Raw genomic sequence first — 23,891 nt, 5'->3', positions numbered from 1 at the left:
TGTGGTGCGTTTTAACATAATAAGGTGTAACAACCTATTATCCCTGTCTGAACCCTGCACTCAACTTTACGATAACCTGCATGCCTAAAACGCCTTTGATTTACAGGCAATCTAACATATTTTTGCACATCTTCACGAGTTAGTGGCAAAACCAAAAAGGAAATTCAATTTTCTTCCAAGGGCTGGTTTTTGGTCATCTGTACATAATACTAATTTCACCTGCTAACCATACCTATTTCAATCATTTCTTAGTTCAGAATTATTTCCCTCCTAGTACAGTGTCCAGTGCTTTATGCAGTTGAACTTTAAAGATAAACCAGTAACAATTTCTACTTCTCTTGGGAGATGGGAATTAAGATCCTGTTCACCCAATATTTTCATTAAGGAGCATAAATACAGTATGACGCATACTGACAAGAGATGAAGAGTTTAAAAACGGAGAGAAATAAGGCTTTTTCCGGTTGCTCCAGCTGATCATAAGCCAGGGAACTGGATAAGGTTGTACAAAGAAAAACAGAAACGCAAGCTGTAACTATTATAAAAACCAGGATAAGAGGGGAATAGAAGTGCTAGAAATTCTACTACCCAAACTGAAGTAGATAAAACATAAGGGATGCTCTGAAGAGTATTTATATACACCAGACCTGAGCTTGATATGAGGAGATAGATCTTTCCCCACCTCTTTTTTTCATCACATTAGAAAGCAGATATGAGATGCCTGGCAAGTACAATTCTCCCTGAAAGTCTCTTTCGCAGTACTGTTCCCTGCATGCTCTCTAAAAATCTAATTCTCAGGAAATGTGCCTTTGAAATTTTGATCCCTTACGATGCTTTATCAAACACATGCTCAGATGTTACTAGGATTCCTAATATTCACAAATATTTTTATATTATAACACAACAAATGGGAGAACAAACCCTAATACTTTTCAGTCCCACTCAGTTCCTCTTACACTTTTTTTGGCCACATATTTAACTAAGACAAGGCCAAAAATATAACATGCATCACTTTCACATTGTGTCCAATGTGCACTATTCCTGTCACCACAGAATGCAATACATTGTATGAAACTTATCAGATAAGGCAGCTGCTATTTACATTACAAATGTTGGTCTCATTAAACTTAATAACAATTCCAGAAACTTACTTCTGGCTAAAAAGTGATTTGGCGTTCCTTTTTTTGGTCCACTTTTCATCCTTTCAACCTCTCATACATAAAAATGAAAAAGTATCTCTTATTTTTCCCTCTACTGTTCAGAGAGGTGTTCTCTTTGACTATAATATATACGATATAGGGATAAAAAAAGAAAATAAATTCCCAGTGCACCTTGTGTACTTTCACAATTAAAAAACCTGCCATATATATTTCATTTTTTAGCTTGGGTAGCACTTGATCATATAGGCTTCTTATCTGAGAAAGATAGATATGATACAACTTCAAAAAAACTGCAAAAATTAAATGAGAATATTCTTTTTATTTTACTAGGTTTTTGTGGGGCTTTGTTTTTTACTTTTCTTCCACCCCCTATCCCAACAGTGGCTACAAGGCATACTAAATACGTAATTACATGAGAGAGCCACCCAGCTTTCAAAGGAGCCATTCCAGTGAATTGTGTAAATAATATGCCTTTAAAAACCCTAACATATGAATACAGATTTACCAGTTATGGAGCAGTTATATACCTGAGAGACAAGAATACCCATTTTAAAAAAAAAACCCTGCCTAATTATGAACTTACCAAAGAGACTAGCATGGCTCAGAGCAAATTAATACTTTTATAACTTTCTCCAAAAGTTTTTTGTCTTGTTTTCATTTGAAAATAAGAAAAAAAATGTTAGAAACTGTAAGTCTTAATTAAGCCAAAAACAATGGCCCAAACCCATAGAGTTAAAATTTACACCTTCTTACACCCCAGATCACTATTCCCTGCACTTAAAACAAGACAATTCTGACTTTGTCACTAGCAGTTTTTCTTGAAAATCTTTCCATGGTAAGAAAATGAATTTATAAAATAAAGAGGCAACTACAGTACTTCTCACAGAGTGTGACCATAAGAAGGATCTCCCAGGGTTCAACTAGCCCACAAACTGTCAGCTTTTCTAGTTGGCACATATTGCACCAGAATTGTGAAGGGCAACACATAGCTGCTGTCATAACCAGTGCTTTTCACAATTTCTCAGCCTCTACTACGTTCAGACATTTTGGTCTCATTTCCACAAGCATGTATGGGGATGATTAAAAGTGGTTTGTGCTCCTGTTTTGGTATAAGAAAAGTAATTGAGCTATCTTATTGAAGACCCTTGAAGCATTTTCATGAACTCCAAATCAAGCAACCCAATACCTTACTTAGGGAAAGCTGAGAATATTCCCGGGGCAACTGTAGGATCTGTCTTCAAAACAATTAGGTATCACAAATCAGAGGCTGAAACATGCTACCAGGGTTCAATTACAACACTCTTCCTAGATTCCAAACATAGGAAATACTGGACTTCTTACCCCAGTACACATCACTGACTTCAGTGAAGCGGTTTTCCCCTTCACCCTATGGCTCAGGGGGTTACTACATTCTGCAAGCTTTGCTGTGCACATACAGCTCAAACTGCTGTAAGTGATTCCTTTTCCTTCAGCCTCCCATTTTTCATGTAATTATTCAGTAAATTTTCCTTAACATACATATTACGCAAACTCTTCTCTAATCTTCTGGTAACTCCCTCGCTCACAGTAACTTTTTACAAGAGATTCCAGTTCACTAACTACTCTTAAATATCAAAGATAAGGGACATAGAAAAGGGTTTACATATTCAGATTATCCAAGTAATTTCTTACCTGAGTGGGATCTGGGAGGATCAAATCAAAGCTTTTAGGTAAATATTTGTGAAGAAATGTTTTCCCCAGTGAGTGGTTACTGGATTCCAGATTGACAGAAATTACACACCCCAGAAAGGGGCCAGCTTCCCATCTACAAGGTGTACGAGATCCTCAGTTGCCAAGTTCTTGAGGGAACTTGTGTAGATCATATCTGAACTAGACAATACTAATGTTTTCATAATTACAGCTCTTTAATCCATGAAGCTAATATATCTAAACCAGTGCACCTGCAGAGCTTTAAGATTCAGATGCCATACCCTTCCTTAAGGAGTGTAACATGCAGAGACTTGTGTGTGCTGCTTTAAGCAACACCAAAGATGGTGTTAAAAGCAAGCCCTACCCAAACTTACTAAAAGCAATCTCACCAAGGTCTAAAGCATGAAACTATCTGAAGGCTTAAAATGGAGATCTTACAAGACCAAGAGCATTAGACTCTTTCGTAAGCAAGAAAACATAGTTGCTATTAAGCTCCATCATATCCAAATCCTGATTTTGCAGCAATTCCAAAAAATTTAAAATCTTACTATGCCATAAGACAAAAATCTAATTCTTTGACACAGGCCTTCTGCATGAATTTGGGCAGAGTAACACAGCATCTCAGTTCCACATCCACACAGCAAGAACAACAGAACTACCCTGCCTGAGAGAGGTGTCAGAGACCAAGTGTGTCCTTAATTATGAAGCTCTACCACATAAACACCGAAAACTGAAACAACAGAGAGCCAAGCAGAGAACGGTGAATCATCACCTTTATAATAAAAGGCAGAAAGAGCAGTATACCAACTGCCTAACCATCACTCAACCTGAACAACTATGAGGCTTTAAAAAAAACACACAACCCTACTCTAAGAAATGGCTTGAAACCTCTACAGCTTGGGACACTTCTACAACTTCAGTCTGGATTTCCATCACACGAACTGCAGAGAACAAACCTACATTGGTGGAAAGACAAAATGGAGGTTTCATTAGATTTTCCCTCATCTCTAGTTTTATTTAATTCCATACAATCTCTCAGGATTATGTATGCATCTACCATACAAAAGTGTTTCAAGGATAACTGATATGTCTGCACAGCACTTTGCATTCTCGAAGTCCTATATGAGTGTCAAATATTAATAATGAACTGCAGAAAGAAAGCTTCTTTCTGCTTTCCACTCAAGGAACTAGTATCTGAATTTTGAAAAGTATATGGATCCACTGAAGATAGAATACATGTTTTAGAAGTTAAGAAGGAGATGCTAAATGACAAAATTAAAAAACCAAAGTATTTCCAGAATCATTGCATTTTTCTCATAGGGAAGTGCAATTCTAGTGGAAGAATCCTGTTTTCACCACAGTCCTGGTTTTTACACTCTCTTTTCCAGCTGACTTGACTGAAGTGCAGACCATCAATATCTGAAGTGCCTTGTTTTGATTATACTGGCCTTTGCTGGTACCAATCTAGTTAAGGTAGCACCAAGAATTTCCAGCATAAAACACATTTACAGGTTTATAACTTGGCTCTAAAAATTCTACTCCAAAAGACAGTGGGAGGCAGAAAGGCTCAGATGAGTGCATTATACTACATATCCTATGTGATGCATACTTGCTCACAATGGTATGCGAAGGGGAGGGATTAAATTTAACTCTGAATCACCATGTTTCACAAGACACCTAAAATGATACTTTTAACTTCCCCATTCATATAATCAAAATAATGTTTTGTAAGTGTTTCAGCTAATTAAGAGCTTAATTTGCCCAATTTCACAGTTTGGCTTATATCATAGAAGGTGTCAATATAATACAGGAATTGGAATGTCATGTGTATTGATCATATTCATACACAAACATTCTCCTCCCTCCTCCCCTCAGAAGTCAATTGCAGCTTGTCTTCAAAGGGTCAACATCTAGATCATGGTATGTTACAGACTGCTAGCAGCACAACTCTGCCATTCAAAGAAAGGCCTAAATGAAGATCAAGGCTGAATAAATTAACTGTAGGTGTTTGCCTTTTTGTAAAAGATAAACTCACAGGAAACAGCTATAGTAATGAGAGCTCTGCAGGTTACCTAAAATGCTATTCTTAAAGCAACATGTATTTCTGGCCACTGGTATTGTATTTCCTCTAGCCCACATAGGAACAGAATACAGCTCTCCACCACAGCACAGCAACATTAAATACAAAAACCTGGCATTAAAGGGCAGAGGGTAATGGCATCAGTGTGGGCGACCCATGCTCAGGTAGTGTTCAACTATTATCTCCAGTTTAAGTAGCCTGGAAATATGCAAATCCAGCCAGCACTGTTTTTAGATAAAATTGTCAGTTTTATGGATATTTATAGTTTGTGTCCAGTCTTGCAGAACTCCATCTTCCTCCACCTCATCTGTAATATAACCTGCTTTTAGCCCACATTAATACAATGCGTTACTGGGATACTTCTCACATTCTGTATAAGCCAGGTAGCAGATCAATACTCAGCTATGCTGAGGAGGAAAAAAAAATAAATAAAATCATTACATTAGGATCCTGTTAAAAACACAGATACCAGGAGGACAAATGTGATGCACAGATACCATTCCATCCGGATGCATATGTAGATTACTGATTTGAAATACATAAAAAGTGGCTTTCTTTCCAATATACGGTTTTAGAGAGTCCTACAGGTAGGACCTTTGGTATACATCCTACACCAAATCAGTCTCACCTCAAAAAAATTTAACCTCTCTGCTTCTCACAAGAGCTCTTTCTTTTGATCAAAAGTTTCCACCCTTTGTATCAACTCCCTTACCCATATACTTCCTGTGGTGAAATCACAGCACTGAAACTGGAATAGCAAAGCTATTTCCATGACAGCATCTGCTAATGACACAAGCTCAGGTTTATAACTTTTCCTTGGATGAAGGAGAAATTAAAAGATAAAGACTTTAGAATCAGGAACAGTAAACTAAAACTCAAAAGGAAAGTAGCCACTTGGAAAAATATTTTTTAAAAAGTCTAAGTTCTTATATTATTTAAGGTTGCCTAATGTGAAAGCCTCCTTAGAAAATTTACTAACTGAGCATTTTGGGTTTTTTCCCTCTCAGTACTTTTCAGAGTCAAAAAAGAATATACCCTACCGGCATGAGAGCATTGGTAATATAACATAGCAATAATAGATGCAGGTCTGTTTGCCTCAGAAGTAAAAGAAAAACAGAACAGCCACACAATCCTCTCCCTATTGTTCTCCCAAACTACCATGTAAGAAACAGAAACTGATGCCATGCCCCATAGGTCAACAAACTTGAGCACTGTGAGACAATAATTGCAGAGTTGAGATTCCTCCGAGACACCTTGCCTCCAGCTCAGCAAAGTTTAAATCAAGAAAACATCAGCTTCAATGTCCCAACTGACCTTCACTAGTGTGGACCTGGAGAGGGAGAAAAATGGTCTCTGGGAGAGAAGCTCCAAAGCATGCTTCACCTTTGCAACACATCACTCATCCAAAGAAATGTCTTGCAAATATAATACAGGACTCAGTGCCCATCTTTTTACAGGTGTTCAAGCTCTTCTCAGTTTCACAAAGTCAATGTTAGTTGACAGCAGTAAGCAACTTGCACAATCAAGTTACTACTTACTACTTTTAAGATACTGAGACAAGACTGGAGAGAATCAAAGCCACCCTGTTAGCACCTGCAATGAAACTCTTGTGTTTTAAGGGGTTTCGCTGCTGTAGTTTTTCATTCTCTCCCACTCTGCTCAGGTGACTTGGCTCTTTCTTTTGGGCTCACGGTACCATAGATCCCTTCACCACCACGTTTCATCATTTCACAACTCCAGTTGCCACGACAACAGGATGCAGCTTATCTGTGCTGTTTTCATATTTCCAGTTTTTGTTGCCATAACAACACAATCATTCTGGCTTTCTACAAAAACAGCAACTTTAATCCATGTATTCTCAAGGACGCAGGATTCATCATACATGTATCTTCATGAAAGAAGAGATTTGTACAAGCAATTTGTAAATTAAGCTATTTTTTCTGAAGGGGGATTTTTCACTCACAAAAGTGAAAAGCTGACAGCAATTGCTAGAGGCAGACTGCTGAGACATCTAAAGCCTGGCCTTTAATAATAGCCAGAGTAATATAGCACTAGGCCACTTCTGAGTAGGGACTCCCCACAGTGTCAAATTGTGTCAAACTGCACAATTGTTATGTGATGTGAGTAAGTGTCCATACTTGTTTCACCCAGGCAGATCTGAATTAGACGTTAGATGCAATTCTCCTGAGTTTTAACCCAGTGGCCTCCCCATTATTACCAGCACCACCACCATGCAGCTTTGTGTTTGAAGGTCCATTTTAATTCTGTAATTCAAGCTGTTGTTGCAGATTTCTTTTCAGACTCTGACCCTTTTCGCTTTCAGGTGACTGCATTTTGAACTTTTATTTACAGGAAGTGCACATTCATAAGACTGGTGAGAAAATGTTATACAAACACAGCATGCATAAACACAAAACAGTGATGGCTATGAGGGGTATCAACTAACATGGCACCGTAACTTCATTACACCCTCATTTATGTACTTCACTAATGAGACAAGCACAGGTGTCCAACACAGTCCCTCACATGAGATGAATAACAATAATACAGTCCAACCTGCTTTAGCCATGCTTGGTATCCAGAAGATATAAGTTGGAATCCATCTTTTGGCATGTGTATTCGGGGCTAGGAGAGAATAGACATAAAGAGAGACCTCCTTTTACACTGGGACCTAGCTAACCTAAGTCTAAATTCTGGAGCATTTTAAACAATGCAGATTTTTTTATGCCACATATGAAGGTTTAGTCCCCAGAATAGTTCTTGTTTACTCAAGAACTCGGCTGCTTTAAGAACACTTTTCTAATAAAACCACCATCATTTTTACAATTTCCACCATTTTACATTTCAACTCAGTATATACAGGTATTTCTTTAAGATTTCCACACAAATGCACTTGGATAAGCACAGCCTCAGTGGTGGGTACAGTAGCAGAGACTAATGGTCATTAATGCTTTTGCCACTACATAAAGCTAAATGGTGTTGAAACAGCAGTAGTCAAGCTATGAGAGTGTTTTTACAGTCACCATCCTCAACACAGTCAGACCACACATTGGACAACATGAAAAGATTAAGGAAAATGTCTGAAGAGGTGCAGCCTTAATAGCGGGGTAACAGGAAACTATACTCACACACAGCCATAAATTATGCCTCAAACTAACAGACAAATATAATCTCCTCCTCATTTATTGTTTTCATGCTTTATTGGATTGAGAAAAAGGCAAGACATCCAATTGCTCTGGAATCACAAAACATATATAGCATAACTCACAGCTAGAAAATAAAAGTATGCAACAAAAAAATGAAACACTGCCTGCCATGACATTCATTTGCAGTTCAAAGATATTCTCACAATCAAGTGGATTCAACTGTTCCCACTCCCTCCCAAAAAAAGGAGATGCTTAGAAATTAAAATCACATCTAAGCAACAGGACCAGACAGGACATCCTCAGATACCAAGTCCAGAGATCTTTCTTACTCCTGGAAACTACTTCACAATCTCTTTCTTAATTCACTGTACTTCCCCTCCAAACCAGCAGATGTGTGTCCCTACCACTCATTCTGGAAGGCTGGAAAAATCTTTCTCATTTTCAGAATGACTTTATTCAAGGTGAGTTTATCCCCATTTGTTCTTGTGTCAACAAAATATTTAGTTTGTACAAACTGTCCACCTTGGTACTCGTAACACTAAAAAATACAATTGGTTGGAGAGGAAAAATGTGTCACCACTGAATGACGAAGCTTCACAGCTATAGAGGTCCAGCCTTGGCATTTGAAATTAAGTAGTAGAACAGACTGAAATCTTGCCTCTAGAGAGGTACACATACAGGATTTTACAACATACTTTGAACATTAGTTATTTTTGCTTCTCTCCAGTTTGAATTTAAATCCTCCTAAATCTTTCAAAGCAGTAGTAAGATTATGCCCTGGTGTCCTAGTCAGTAATCTCAGTTAAACAGGAATTTTAATAACCACCATTGTGCTGATAAATTAAAGTCAAGTATATCTGGTTACTGCACTCACCTGCTGAGTTTGGACTTGCAATGCTTATAACACATTAACAAACTATGTTTTAGGGGACTTCTCACACAGCTAGAAGCATCATGCTCCGAGACCTAATCCTTACTTCAGCACTAACTTCATGGGTGGTTAGTCTCTCTACTACTGTAAAATTAGGACAACACTCATTTAACCCACCTCACAGGTTTGCTGAGAGGAACTGCTGACATTTCTATGTGCTTTGAAAATGAAAGAAACTATATAAAGTGCTACAGATCTAGCAAGAACACTACAGAAACCCACATTTTACTTCTGTTTCAAGTGCTTCCATTGCTTTTTCGAAGTAGCACAGCACAGTATACCTATCAAGCAAAAAAAGAAAAAAAAAAGGCACCTTCATAAACAAGCAGAAATAACGATCTTTTGAAATCACAGTGTCAGGAGTAAAGAGACCTGAATACCAGTCTCAGATCTTCCCAGGTTCACGCAACAAACTGTGAAAAATGACTTCATTTCTTTCTGCTTCTGTCACCTAACCTACAAATTAAAGGATAACAGTTAAACTCTTCTCTTAGGACCTGCAGGCTGCTTAACATTTGTAAAGCCCATCGGTCCAGAGTAGTTTGAGTAACTGATTTAAGACCATGACTTAAACCATTTAATTTGAAGACCCTGGTCCTGCAAACATGTAAGTGTAGTAACAGATCTATCGCAATCAACAGGATTACTCTCATGCAGGAGTGTCTCCAATATCAAAGACAACACTGTATTTCTATGTAGACAATTCTTACCAACACAAGTTCCTTGTGACCTGAACATAAAGTTACCTGAGTATTAGCAATAAAAGTAATCAGGACTTTCAATAGCTACTGTAAACTCAATTTATTTTTCAATGCTGAGAAGTTAAATATACAAATAGAAGAAACTTAAGACCCATCACTCACCCCTCAACACCATATTTGCAAAATCCTCTCAGTGAGTTATGTCTCCTCTACATTTGATAAACCTACCCTCATCTAAGAAGAAAATAAACTATATAGAAGAGAAGCAAATTTTACCAGTATGAAGTATGTCACTACCCACATACTGCTGCTTATGCCATTAAAGTGGGCTATTTGTACAAGTGAGCCCCCATTCACATCAAACACAAGCACTGATAGAAAAGCGTTATTTAATTAAAATCTCATAGATTCACCATTGGCTAAACTTTTACAACCAATCTCCTAAATTCTGAACTTCTGTAGTTCTCCTAGGCACATTGTGAACGACCCCTACGAATGCATTCTTCAGCATAGACAGGTAATTAAATAAGTACATCTGGTTAAAATGTTCTAAATTTCAGTACCCAAATGACAGCAGACAATTACAAAATTATAGAAGAGGAACCCATATATGCTTGACAATTTAAAATATAAAATAAAATTGCCCCTCTTCCCCCAGCCTTTAAAAGATGTGGGACACAGACAACTGCCTTGTTTGAAAGCTGTACTATTTTATCAATCAACACTAAAATCTTCCACGATTATGATCCATTCAAGGCAATTCTATCAGCAATGCAATTAATTGCCCAGCAAGATCTACTCATTTTCATATTTTCATGACTACACACCATTTATGCTCATGGTTCAATATCATTGATAAGCATAGTATTTTCTCTCAGCATCTGCTCCAGCATTTTCCATGACTAGAAGTCAGGCTGCTAGGGTAATTTTCCTGTCTTTTTCAATAGCCACAACAGTGTTTGCTTTCCTCAAAAAGTAACTCTGAAAGCACTCTAACTGCTAATTTCTATTATGCTATTTTGTGAATATTTCACGTTTTTATCTAGGTGGGTGACTAATTTGTAATATAAGACTGTCTACTTCCTTTTCCAAGACATTCATGTTTATTATTGAGGACTTGCTTTAAAAATGAGCCTTCCATCACCACAGACTGCTTATTCCACAACCATCAGCAACTTATTCATAGTTCTGAAATGCAGTTTTGCTCTATATGAAATGCCTGCTTTCTCTTTAGTCTTTTTGGTGGCCACAGAACTTGTCATATATATATTACCCATATATTAAAATTATTATATATATTGAAATTGTCTATAAGCCCATGAGCCAGAATAGCTTACTTTGCTCGTCTTTTTCTTCTGCCACTCCTGACTTTCTTCCTTTAGTAATCTGCTCTTCCATTCTTAATCCATTTGATTTCTGCAGTCCCTAGCAAGGCCCAGAACAACAGAATGATTTCTGAGAACAAGTCAGTAATTTAAAATTCAGTGGTACCCTCTTCCCTTCCCTACAAAGGCTGATTTCAGAGGACATTTAATTACAGGCCTGAGTTCCTATTTTCTAAGCCTAAACACAACCCCTGAAGGCTTACAATATTTGAGTCACAGCTGGAGCTGTGGTTACTATACAGTTTAAATATCAGCCTCTTTACTGTGCAATTTGTTTTGAAAATCAAATCAGATGCCGTGTCATAAACAAGTGCTAATTAAGTACTGAGCGGAAATTGGGCTTTTTTGTGCAAGAAGGGTTCTTAAATATCTGCATCTTCACTTCCATAAGAAAGGATAAATATGTCAAGAATGATAATTATAAAAGGAAACCTACTATGGTACTTGCAAGGCAGTACTGCTGCTTCTCCATTTCAACTGCTTCCATGTAAGAAGAAATGGGGGGGGAAAGGGGGGCGGAACTGAGACCTGTATGAAATATATATGTACTAAGGATCTTATGAATCTGATCATATAACCCATAATGCTTCCTTTTCCCTCAGAGAGGGCATTCACTCTGGGTTTCCATCACATACGATTTAAACAGGCAAGCTAAACCCATCTCTCTCTGTCAATGCAAAGCAATAGTGAAGCTACTTAGATTTTCATTCCTTTTAAGTTATGATCTACACACAGTATTTATTTGACGGTAACATTTCATTCATTAAATATAACACCTTGTTTGATAAATATCAAGTAAAGAACAGGAATAATGCATTTTAATACTCTGACGGTTGCCTCTGAGTAACAATATTCACGACTCCATTAACTAACAGGCTCTTGGCTACAAAGGCAGAATTAGATCTGTCAGTCACTGACATGGGAGGGCATGGCCAGTTGCACTGAAGATTGTCCATTTGAGATTACTTCCACAGCAAAGGAAAATATCCCCTGTGGCCTAGAACTTGTTAATGAGTTTGTATGCATTACAGCAATAAATTGAATTCCTACTACAGAATATACAACTTCATGGCCCAGACACCTTACTCCACTGCCCAAAGCAGGACTCAAAATAAGGCACAGTTACATCTATGGACTCTAACTGAAGAAAACCAAAGACAGGATTTCAAAATCTTTCATTACTATTAGGAGAGAACACCATGAGCGCTCTGATTCTAAAACCATAAGCTGATAATATTTAAGCGTGCCCTTTGTGAGACTTTGTAGAAGGAACAAACAAACACTGAGTCAGTTGACTGTCATATCTCACAGTTTGATACAAACTCCTTCAGAAGGACGCAGCACTCTAACAGTAGGCTCTGACTGCCTGCAAACTTAATGAATTCACCGCACATGGTGAACATGGCTACTCTAGTTCTTCAGTGAATCTGTTTGGAGCATGTTGACTGAGATGTGCTCAAAACCAGCTCCCACTGGAGAATGCCTATTTATATTCATTGACAGATAAAAAGACACAAGTTTTTAAAACCTGCAAGAGCAGCAGCTACCAGGAAAACTACTTTTGTAACATGAAACACCTGTGCACCTTCTTAAGGGCTCAGATGAATACTCAGCTACAGTATTCAAAACCAGAGATCTGTAACAGCACTCCATTAATTTTTGTCCAAAAAGTAACAGCAAGCTCTGCAAACATGCTTACTATAGCAGTGTAAAGAGATCCTCTTCATGCCCATAAGTAAAAACATGCTTGATTTCACAACCACTTGACATTTTAAGTCTGAAATTCAAGTCCTATATTCAGCCTCCTTCAAGACTGCAAGATCTGTGGTGAAGAAAAGAGAAGCTACATTTCTCATGCTACTGTCTGAACTTGTACCAGGTAAGTATCCAACAAGAACAGTGGCATTCACGGTGCAAGCATTATGTATAAAACAGAAGCTGGAAGCTTGTCTAGAGATCAATAAAATGAAGCTGATGCCTTTTAAGTATCTTTTCTCTTTTTCGTAAGTCCATAGAAAAGTCAGAAAGCTCACCCAGATTCTAATTTTTCACTGAGATTCAGAGCATCTGGAATAAAAAAATTCCATGCCCGAGAAAAAATTACAGCCAAGGAAACTAAAATTAAGAAGTCTGGAAAACTACAATCTCCATAATCAGCAAAAGAACCTACAGTGCTAACTTTCACCTTCCTGATCTCCTGCTGAATTTCAGGTAGCAGACAAAAAAGCATGCAGATGAGATGGGTTACAGGTTTGTGCCAACTATCCTGGAAGGAAATCTGCAGTTCACACATTAAGCAAACAAATTTGTAAGAGGAATACTGGGGTTTTTTTCCTAAACAAATGGAAATGCTTTCAAGAGCAGACTCCAGCACTCAAGCCAAACATTTTCCTGTTCAATAAAGAAACCAAAAAAACCCTTCCTTTTTGCAGGAATGGCCATTCTATCCCAATTCATTTCCCTCACAAAGCACTGTGCTACAATTACAATGTGGGACTGTTCACGCATCATAAGTAACCCAGAATCCATAACTAATTGCCCCAAGACTTCCTTTCCTGATCTAAATGCCCTGTACTGAGTTCAGCTCTATGACAGGTCTCAACTCCTTGAGACTGGCACAAGATGTAAATACTCCTTTGCTTGGCTTAACTAGAGGAAACTCATCCTTAAAACAAGAAGTACCAAAGAAGCCTGCTGTCCTGGAGGACTATGATGCAAGAATGAAGCGGCAGCAACAGAAGCAGCTGACGATACCTAATGGGCAGCCTCTGTTAGCATCGCCATGCAAAACAAGTACCTGTAAGAAGATTAACCAGAATGAGTCTAAAATGTTGCAGAAGTGACTGGCCAACCCTTAAAAAGCAAAAAAAAAAAAAAAAAGCCAAAACACAGACGAACAGTATGTCCTGTCTCCCAAGAACAGGAATCTACTGAGACTGAGTACTGATAACTGTCACCATGGAAGGCATAAGTAAATCTACTCCCAATTTAGAACAAATTAGAATTAGTGCTAGACTAACCCAATCTTCTTCTTTAAGAAGATCACTATAAAGTCCAGACAAATTAGAAGTAGTTAAGCATTTGATAGATGACATGTAAGAAGTTACTAGTTAAAATGGAGAGGATTAGGATTAATACCAGAGTTGTAAGGAGGATAAGAAACTAAAAAGGGTAGAGGATCACAGGTTATTTTGAAAAATGAACCATCAAGCTGTACAGAGATTGATCCTTGCTGAAATCTATTATTAATCTTGAAATTAATGTTAAAATATTCTCACTAATGGCTAAAAAAACCAAGAATTACCAATGTGCTAATGAAATTGGCTGAAGACGAAATTAAGAGACATCATAAATACATAGGACACAGCATCTTGACGATCTGGGTAACAGAGCCAACACAAGATGTACATAAATTAAAAAGTAACATTATTTCCATTATAAACTAGGAACTCAGTAAGTGAGAAGAGGGGAAGAGGCCCTGGGGTATGTTGCTCATTAGATAATGATGGTTCGCCAATAAGATGCAGCCATGAAGATGGCAAATACTACCATAAGATACTGTATAAAGTGAAAAATTGCCAGAAAAGAAAAATTAGGATTACTGCTTTTGTACAAGGAACCAATAAAACTTTTCCTGGAATATTCTCTATAGCTCTGGTCACTCATATTCCAGGGAGACTAATCAAATTCTGCAGCTGTTTAAAAAGGTCTGCTAAGATGTTCAAGAATTATAGGAAACATCTTATGATGGAAAGAAAAAGAAAAAAAAATGCTGATTTAGCCTGACCAGATCCAGCTCAGAGGAGAATACGATTGCTCTCCACAAATATATGCAGATGAACACAGGGAGCAAGAAGAGCTGTTTAAGCTCAAGGACAACGTTGGCGTAAGAACAAATGAGAATGAATTAGCTATGAATGAAGCTAAGCTGGAAAATAAGGACGAGGATTCTAGCTTTCAAAGTAGTCAAATTTGGAATAGCTCTACAATGGCATAGCAAAGAAAATTCCACTCACTTAAGAACTGCTTTGAGTAGCTTGCAAAAGGGACTAGAGAGTACACTGCCTGCCAACATCAGACTTGAATCCATGCTCCATAAGACCTGTTCCAATCCCATGCAGAGATGTTTCCTCTCACTGATGGGCTCTGTACTGTTTTGCCTCTGCATAAAGTCTTATTTTAAGGTCAGCAAGATACAGATATATAGGAATATCTTCTTGTCAGTAAAAAACTTTCAGGACTTTTATGCTTGCCTATAAACAACAGCTGTGACAAAGTACAAGAGTGACACACTCCACTGGAGTCATCCCAGTCAAAAGAAAAAAAAGGAAAAAGTTACAAAAAGAAAATGAACAGGGAATGTAGATTGTTGTTCCTTCGAACCTACTAGCAACAGAAAACATGTTCTGTCATATTTGAAGAAATATCGTTTCTTCAGAAACAGTTTCTTCAGAAAACTGTTGAGATGCGTCCAAGACCCATCTTCTAAAACAAGATCAATCCATCATTTCTTGAGACTACACCCACTTCTCATTGTTCTAATTTGCAGGAGATGAATGACAGCTGGTTGCATTTCTCAATCCCGTTGAGAGTTTTGGCATATAAGAAGGAAGGGCATTGAGCAGACCCAGTGAACAACCCCCCTGGAGAATCACCAACATCTTCCTAAGAGACAGAATTCAAGGCCAACTATCCACAAACTAAAAGCAACTCCCACATAAACACTGCTCCATCCTGCATCACTCTTGCAATAAATTACAAATTATGTATGTAGAGAGGGAGAGTGACTATATTGTACAATGGACTTTCATCCTAGACCATTTTCTCTGAAACAACTAGACTGTTTTGGTTGCTATATGGGCAAGCCTGGAAATGCTAAGATTTTCTTTTCTAGTCAGAATATGGTCTAGCCCTGCTTTGTATCCAAGTAAAGACAGCCATCACCTTTCTACTCATTATTTGATCCATCCCCCTTATACTCTGTAAGAATAACTATGTCCTTAGCTGGAAACATGAAGAGAGAGGACTCCTACAAACAAACAGAGAGAATCCACCTGTAGGCACAAAGCCAGCTGATGGAAAAACCACACCAGAGTTCTGCACTGGCTGGGAACTCCCTTTCTACAATCTTCTTCGGATCTGTTTTGCTTCATGTGCTTCTCAAGAAGATGGGCCATCTAGACTACAGTTAGAAGTACACTTATTACTGTTCTGCTAACGTACAACTGTACTTAAGAACTTTTTTCATTCCTTCATAGTATGTCCCTGCAACTTTTCCATTCTCACCATTAGATGAAGGAAATTAAACCAGCACTACGGCTCTTTGCTTCTGCTGGTCCAAACTGGTTAGTCCAGTGGCTTCTGCCAAGAGGTTGCATGGCTCCTGCTCACAGACTGTGAACACTTCTGTCCTTTCCTCAAGAAGACTAGAAAGACCCCTTGCTGAGCTTTCCCATTCTTCCTCATTCTCTCCTTCCTGCTGCTCTCATCAAGATGAATGCACAGACCCTTTTTCAGCAGTGGGGGGAGGGAAAATTAAATTGGATGTTTCTCAATTCTTAGCACAGAGAAGGACTAGAAGCAGCTACAGAGTGCAAAATTATGATCAATCATTTACTTCCATGCAAAATCACTGTGGAAAAGTGAAATAATTTAAAACTGAAAGCCTTCATTGCCACTTCTCAAACCTTCTGCCATCACAGCTAAAATTTGGCTGTGCACACAGCTGCAAGCAGGCTGAGCACCCATTGGTTAATGGAACCATGAACGTGCAGATGAAAGAGAAAAAATGAATTTTAATGCAGTTTTTAGAAATACTTGTCATTGTTTCAGCATTGCCATTTAGTGAATGGGACCGATTTCTCTCTCAGTAGGGGATGATATTTTAATGATGTAACAATGTACTTCCCAGAAGAAAGACAAGCCTCATGAGGCAGATTAAAACTAAGAATATTCAGATCCCATTAAAATCAGACAGTTTCAAGCCATTTTTAAAATTAATTTTGTTTAATGATAAAATGTGTTATCTTAACAGGTGGCTAGCCAATTGTAAAATTAACCAAAACATGGTCAGAAGCACAAGGCTAGCTATCAGAAGAACTGGTTTCTTTTTATTCTGTCTTCTATTATCAGTGTACCATATGACCCTACACAAATTCCTCCAGTCCATGACCCCAGGCAAATTTCTGAGCTTCAGCTTTCTCTTTCTGCAAAGCAGGGGTAAAGAGACATTAAAAAGCATTGCTGTTTAATAAGCAGGACATATTTAACGCAGCTCCCAGGATGTTTATTTTCAACAGTTTCTGTGGGATCAGGAAGGTTTTCTCAGCACTAATCAGCATTCTGTCAAGAAAACAGCTTCATGTTTAATTGCTTATTAATTGTATTTTGAGCACTTACTATTTAGCTGCAGCCACTGGACTCTGCTATGCAACAACTCATTTTCAGTTTCCACAGCTAAACACACACTGTATTCAGTCGTTCTGTGCAAAATCACTTAAAATACATAAATAACACACCTTGTTGAGCATCTCCTGAATTGTAGGAAGGAGGAAATGAGGAAGACTGAAAAAAACATGGAGTATTAGAAATACTAGTGAAGTTTGCCACTGAGAATGGTTAAATAGTACACAAATCTCACCAGCACACAGGAGGTTAGAGATGACACAATGTAACCACACAAGGAAGTGAGAAAACAGCTTATTTCTTTTGCATTGTTCAATTTAACATGATAATTTTTATACAACAAAATCAAGTTGCTTGGCTTGCTGGTTTTGCTGGTCTTAGACGGGATCTCATCGTTTATACCCTAAATACTGTTGAAGCAATCACTAAGAAAATGAATATGACAAGAAATGCATCTATCTATACAGATTAAAAAAGTCAGTGGGATCCCTTCACTCAATTTTTAATGAAAATTCATAATTACTCTCCTTGTAATAGAAAATAAGTACTTTTCATTAACAAGTTTTATGATGCAAACAAACTACCAGGACAGTAAAATCCAAGGAAAACAAGACAGTGGATGAACACATTCACTTGAAAAGCATAACCAGTCAACATTCGTACATCAGGAAATACTTTCTGATCCCCACTTTAAATGTTTTTAGAGCATGAAGTAAATTTTAAATGAGGCCAGATCATGAAGTTTCCTCTCCCATTTAACTTCTAGTCTCAAGTCATTCTTTCCACTACCTCAGTAGCTGCTAACACTGAAAATAAACAAGAAAACAATGTAACTTTCTATTTTCATCTCATTTATAGCCCAGAGAGCACAGCTTGGTTGGCCACTGGAAATACTCCAAAGACCACCATTTCATTTTTTCTTCATCAGGCACCTCTTAAAGAGGCGATTTCTGAGCACTGTACATTCCTACCTTACCTCTAGAGATAATACACAGCTACAGAATAATTTTATTTTCTTCCTCCGAAATCTTCATTACCCCTTTCCATATCACAAACCACTACAGAATATTGAGAATGTTGAGGCCACTGCACGTCTTGTATCTTCCAAGGATTATTTAGGAAACTCTTTGCCTAACCAAACTTTGTGGTTAGAACAGTCTGCTTTATCTTACTAATGAGAATGATAATTTAGTACCAAATACTCATGAGGAATTATAGCTCTGCTGACTGGCAAATAATTTGCCAAGGCAGATTAGTTTAGCTGCATAAAATAAATATCCACCTGCACATACTAGCACTAATCAGGGCGTGAAATTAAACTTTTTATTCAGTGGGAAATAACTGCTGCAAGGCGGCGATTTAGTCTGGGAGGCAAATATTAAGGTCAGCCTATTCTCTCTGATGTTTATAGTATATATTACAGTGTGGAAAGCATGGTGCAACAAATTCTGCTTTTTAAGTCTATGAAACTAAATACTTCAGTGATGCGATAGCAAATTTGCCATTTGCTTTTCTAATTGCATACATTTAATGGAGCAAAGTGGCTGAAATGAAACATTACCAGAGAAGCAAGGGTGAAGTTACTGAAGTACCCAAGGCCTGCACCAAGTGCAGAAACATCTATGGCACAAAGTTTGGGGTAGAAGAAAAGAAATCAACATTTTCTTTACAATATACTAGTCCCAACAAATCCTCAAACTAAGAGGATGTTATTTCAGTTCTATTGGAAAAAAATACTAAGCATATGTTTAACATTAAAGCAGGATTTGCAACCTCGCATTTAGGAGGCAACTCTCTGCTATCCCAGCTGTTCTACAAAATAATTTTCATTGCTTTCATGCCACCCTTGCTTTGGATAACCAGGATTCTCTGCCACAATGACCACGACACAAATACATTATTAGGAAGACTTTAAGGTTATCAAAGCCAAGTTTTAAAACAATAGCTAACAAGTCATAGGTCTTAAAAATCCCAGTCTTACTGACACCATAAATCACACAGGTTCAGTGCAAACAGAACCTCTTTTAAAGTATAAGCCCTTGTCCATTTGTTCCATATATTTATATACACACACACACAAAGAGAGAGAAGGAAAAAAAACCAAAAACATTCTAAGTCTATTACCCTTCAGCCTCCTATTACACGACTATTCCTTACTATATTACCTGCCAGTTATGTGCAAGCTCCTACAAACATGAGAATATAAAAATTAAGGAACTTCAGGGTTTCTCTCATTTAACAAAACAAACAAACAAACAAACAAACAAAAAAACCCCCAACACACACACAGAAAAACCCCACACCACAGATGCATCTTAAAAGACAACCAAAAGGTTTTGGCTCTCCTGTGAAACTGGAAGGCCATCAGGACCTCCTAAAATCATGTCACCCAAAAAGAAAAGGAAAACGGTAATTTGAAGGTGAAATGGAAAAAAGGCACTCATTAAGAACACTAGTATCAACATCTTCCTATTCACAAGCCAGGAAATGAAGTACTGCATACTGATCCATTCAGAAAAACTGAGAAAGTGAAACTTCATTAAATATCAAGCTATTGCTTCCCAAACTATCCTAGATAAGATCCCAAACTGGTCAGGTACAGCTCCAAGCACTGTTAATTAAACACAACTGAAGTTGTCACTAGTCCATTCAAGAAAACAGATGCTGCTTCATAGAGCTTTGATATTTTTCTTAAATACCTTTCAAAATGAGGAACAAAAAATATGAACTCTTATAAAAAGGGCTTTATTGTATTTTTATAGCATATTACATACCTTGTAACAATCATTCTGTTAAGTGTGAATGTCAGTTTTATTTTCTGTCCCTTTTTTCCTGGCTATTTACAAGCTTTGTAAGAATCGTTCCTTAATTAAGTCTAAACATAGTTTTATATAAATGGATTCCTGGAATTAAAAACGTTCAGACTTAAGAAATGATTGTTACAGAGACTGTAACAGGCCGTAAAAAAGAATGCCACTTTAAACAAAGATTTCTCATTTTAATTAAAAAGATAATCATCAGAACATTCGTATACTTAACAGAACCATTTGAAGCTACTTTGAAAAAATATCTACTATTCTATGCAGGCATATGTAGTTTATATGACATTTAATCAAAGTCTCAGTTGAGCCTATTGCACTCATACTTTAAATACTGTATCTACAGTTTTAAACACTTTATTCAAATACGAAAGTTACTTACTGAGCACCTCATTTCTAGTACTTTGTAAGTGGTTATGACAACAGAAATCCTGTATTCTTGAAGGCATAAAAACAGAGCTCTGTAAGGCAAGGGCTTGGGGGAGGGTTTTTTGTGGTGGTTTTGGGGGTTTTTTTAAGCTAATGGGCACATTCACCTCTCCTTTTAGCTTGTGCATCAGCGTCTTAGACACTGTACTTTACGAAGACTGTAGTTTTATCTGTAAAGACAGGTTCCGCTCTGGTAGAATCCTTGGTGTAGCTGCAGAACACTGGACTATATAATTTACAAGATCATATTTTAAATCTATGAACTGGCTTTCATTCAAAAAAGACTTTCAAAGATGACATGGAGAATACATGACAGGAAACACTCATTCACCAGCAAAAACAGTCTTCCCTGGCGAGCAGTTGCTTAGTATTGCATTATGCTAATACACAGCAATTTAAAATTAGAAATAAATTAGGCCTTCTTAAAATGTAGAGGTAAATTGAGTATGCAAATGAAGTTAAAGAAATTACTTAAACCTTAAAATATTAGATTATATATATTTTAGCTGACCATGAATAACTAGGAAACTGGTAGTAGATATTAGCTAAATGTAATACTGTTTCATTGGCAAGTAATCAAGCCAATACCAGCCAGTAAGAAGGCAACCTTCTTTTACTCCCATCAAAAAGTTGCATAGACATGAGCACGCAGAAGAAAACAAGAGTCCTGTTTGTCTTTCAAAGCATACCTTAAAGCAAGATAATTTCATTCATAATATTAGCTTTGGATGAAGTCTCCATGTGACATTTTTCTATTAGAGTTAGACATTAAAACAAAAAACAAATCGCCAGATCTGTCTTGCCTGATACTTTGTGACTCAAGAAAGCTGCTCATAGTGAATGCCAAAAATCAGGTACTGACATTTTCAAGTGCAAAAAGTATTATTTTCTAGAGAAGCACAAAAATACTACCACCTACAGGGCTGCTTTTCAACATGAATGAAACCTACCACAAATCCCTATCAAAAACAAAACTATCAAAAGCTGGAGACATAATAGGTCTCATGCCTCCAAAAGATATTTGAGTATTTACCTATGATGGCACTTGGGAAACTCTCAGGGAAAAATCAATAATTAACAGCAAAGCCCACCTCAACCCAAACTGTGAGCCACCTAATAAGGAAGATATACATGAAACGTATCACACACTTGGATGAAAAAGATAATACGCTGTGAATGATTCAGCATTAGTTGAGAGGCTGCACAAGCTGATCTACTACCTTTATGTAGATAACTGTACCAATGCCATTACTGCCGTACCCAAGTGCTTTCTGAGTGCTAAAAAGCAGAAACAAGAAGATGCTTCCTAGGAGGGCCAAGCTGATACTTGCAACTGATACTTCGCGTATCAAAACAACCTACCTGTGCCACATCTCCACAAACACCAAAAGACCCCACCAAGTCTTTTACTTCATCAGCATAATTGAAGAGTCATGTTCTAGACAGACATGCACTATAGGAAAAGCCTGAGATGTGTTACACAAAAGCTTGTCTCACTCTTCTCTCAACCTGTAAGCAAAAATACCCTAAAAAGTTCAGAGTGAACAGAAAGAAGCCACATCTTTCATTGCACTTTTTACAAGCATTTTGCATACAAGAGGCATTTTAATAAAACATTGAGGAATTTGGTTTAGCTTTCAGTTCTCGGTGCAGCCTGATCTTGATAATTCCTCCCTTTATCTGATGCTCTTAACAGATGCATCTCCTGTAAGAGCAGCTCTCTCGTGCTCAGGTCTCTCCCTAGTGTCAGGGAGCTTTATTGTTTGAGTGGAACACAGCCAGCTGCAAGATGGACAGGGATTCCCTCAGGTCCCAGGCCCAATCTTATCGAAGATCTCAAACACCTGGACTAAACCCTTGGATGGGAATCTTAGCACCTTAGCAAGGGTCGAAAAAAGGAGCGTATGAGAAGTCAGTATAGCATGTTCACAATGCTGCCTGGCAGAAGACAAAAACGTTTCAGCAGAAACTTTTCAGGATATGAAACTCAGTATCTAGAGGCAGGCTGTAATTACCAAGCTTGGCCAAACACAAGTGCAACAGGATCTGGGACACACCTTTGGCCAATCACACACCAAAGAGGGTAGTTTATTATTACTAATTGCTACCTTGCCTATTTAGCTATCTATAGCATTTTCCCACTTCGCTGAACTGAGACTCTATAAATCTGACAAAATTGGAGACTACTAGCAAAAACGTCAAAAAGTTTCAAGAGAAACAAGTTCTACAAGATTAAAAAACAGAAGTCAAACAACTGTTTTGAAGCTCAATTTAAAATTAAAATTTGCAACTAGCATTTCCTCAATTTCATTTTGGGCATATGTTCTGAAGGTTTAATAGAATTGCTTCTTCTTGATGAGCTTAGATTTAATTCTGTACCACTGGAAGCACTAATCCAAAACAAACTTTTAGCAAGTGTTGCCAGTCATTTAAATTATATCCTTAGGGAAAGAACAGTTTTGGGCACCCAAAATTTGCATTCAATTCAGTTGGCAACAGTTTGTTTTCATTTCTAAATCTTATGTTTCTGGCCAAAACACTTAGAAATATCAACAAATGAAGAAAGAGAGAACGAAACTACAGTTTAAGTGCATCATGCCTCCAATCTAAGTAAACTAGCCACATTTGAAGAGCATCTTGGATGCAAGTACCCCCAAGGCTGCTTTCCATGCCAAAGGCCAACTCCCAAATCTAAACAATGTAAGCGCTCTTCACACTCACTATCAATGATAGGCTGCTGCAGCAGCAGGTGAAAGATTTAAGTGTCGGTATTTACACCTCTTATGGCAGAATGGAAGGAAAAACAAAATAAAATTGCAGAGAGATGGTGTGCAGTACAGAAGGATAGTCTAAGGTGTATTTAAAAAAAAAAAGAGAGAGAGAAAAACCCAAGAATTACATGCACAAGCCCTCCCGGTGCCTGTGGGCCCCTCTGCCAGCCCTGCCTCTCTCCAGTTTAACTTCTGCCGCTCCCAGGTGGCACCTGCAGCCCCCTACTCCCCTCCAACCCAACGATACTTTTCCACGCATCTGGGGGTCCCGCTCCCGGCAGGCAGCCCTCCCCGGCAGGCAGCCCCCTCCCCGCAGCCCACGGCGCCTCGGGGGCCCCGCTCACCGCCCTCCCCCGCCCGCGGGACGAGCCGCCGCCC

The 23,891-nt window shown here is 38.0% G+C and overlaps 1 protein-coding gene across 7 annotated transcripts in view; it reads right to left on the bottom strand.

Moving 5' to 3' along the window:
• Window positions 1-23,891, bottom strand: part of BTRC (beta-transducin repeat containing E3 ubiquitin protein ligase) — a 120,668-nt gene that overhangs the window by 96,499 nt on the left and 278 nt on the right. For 5 of the 7 annotated variants that reach the window (XM_010564830.1, XM_010564832.1, XM_010564834.1 and 2 more), the window contains exon 2: window positions 7,483-7,551. The exons of the other annotated variants lie outside the window; for them this stretch is intronic. In XM_010564830.1, the coding sequence (XP_010563132.1) occupies window positions 7,483-7,551 (69 nt within the window). The remainder of the gene's footprint in view (window positions 1-7,482; window positions 7,552-23,891) is intronic. 7 annotated transcript variants of the gene reach the window in all.

The sequence above is a fragment of the Haliaeetus leucocephalus genome, unplaced genomic scaffold (genome assembly GCF_000737465.1).
Source record: "Haliaeetus leucocephalus isolate CR32 unplaced genomic scaffold, Haliaeetus_leucocephalus-4.0 Scaffold184, whole genome shotgun sequence".
In the NCBI taxonomy this organism is placed as follows: domain Eukaryota; kingdom Metazoa; phylum Chordata; class Aves; order Accipitriformes; family Accipitridae; genus Haliaeetus; species Haliaeetus leucocephalus.
This window is presented reverse-complemented; position numbering and strand designations above follow the sequence as displayed.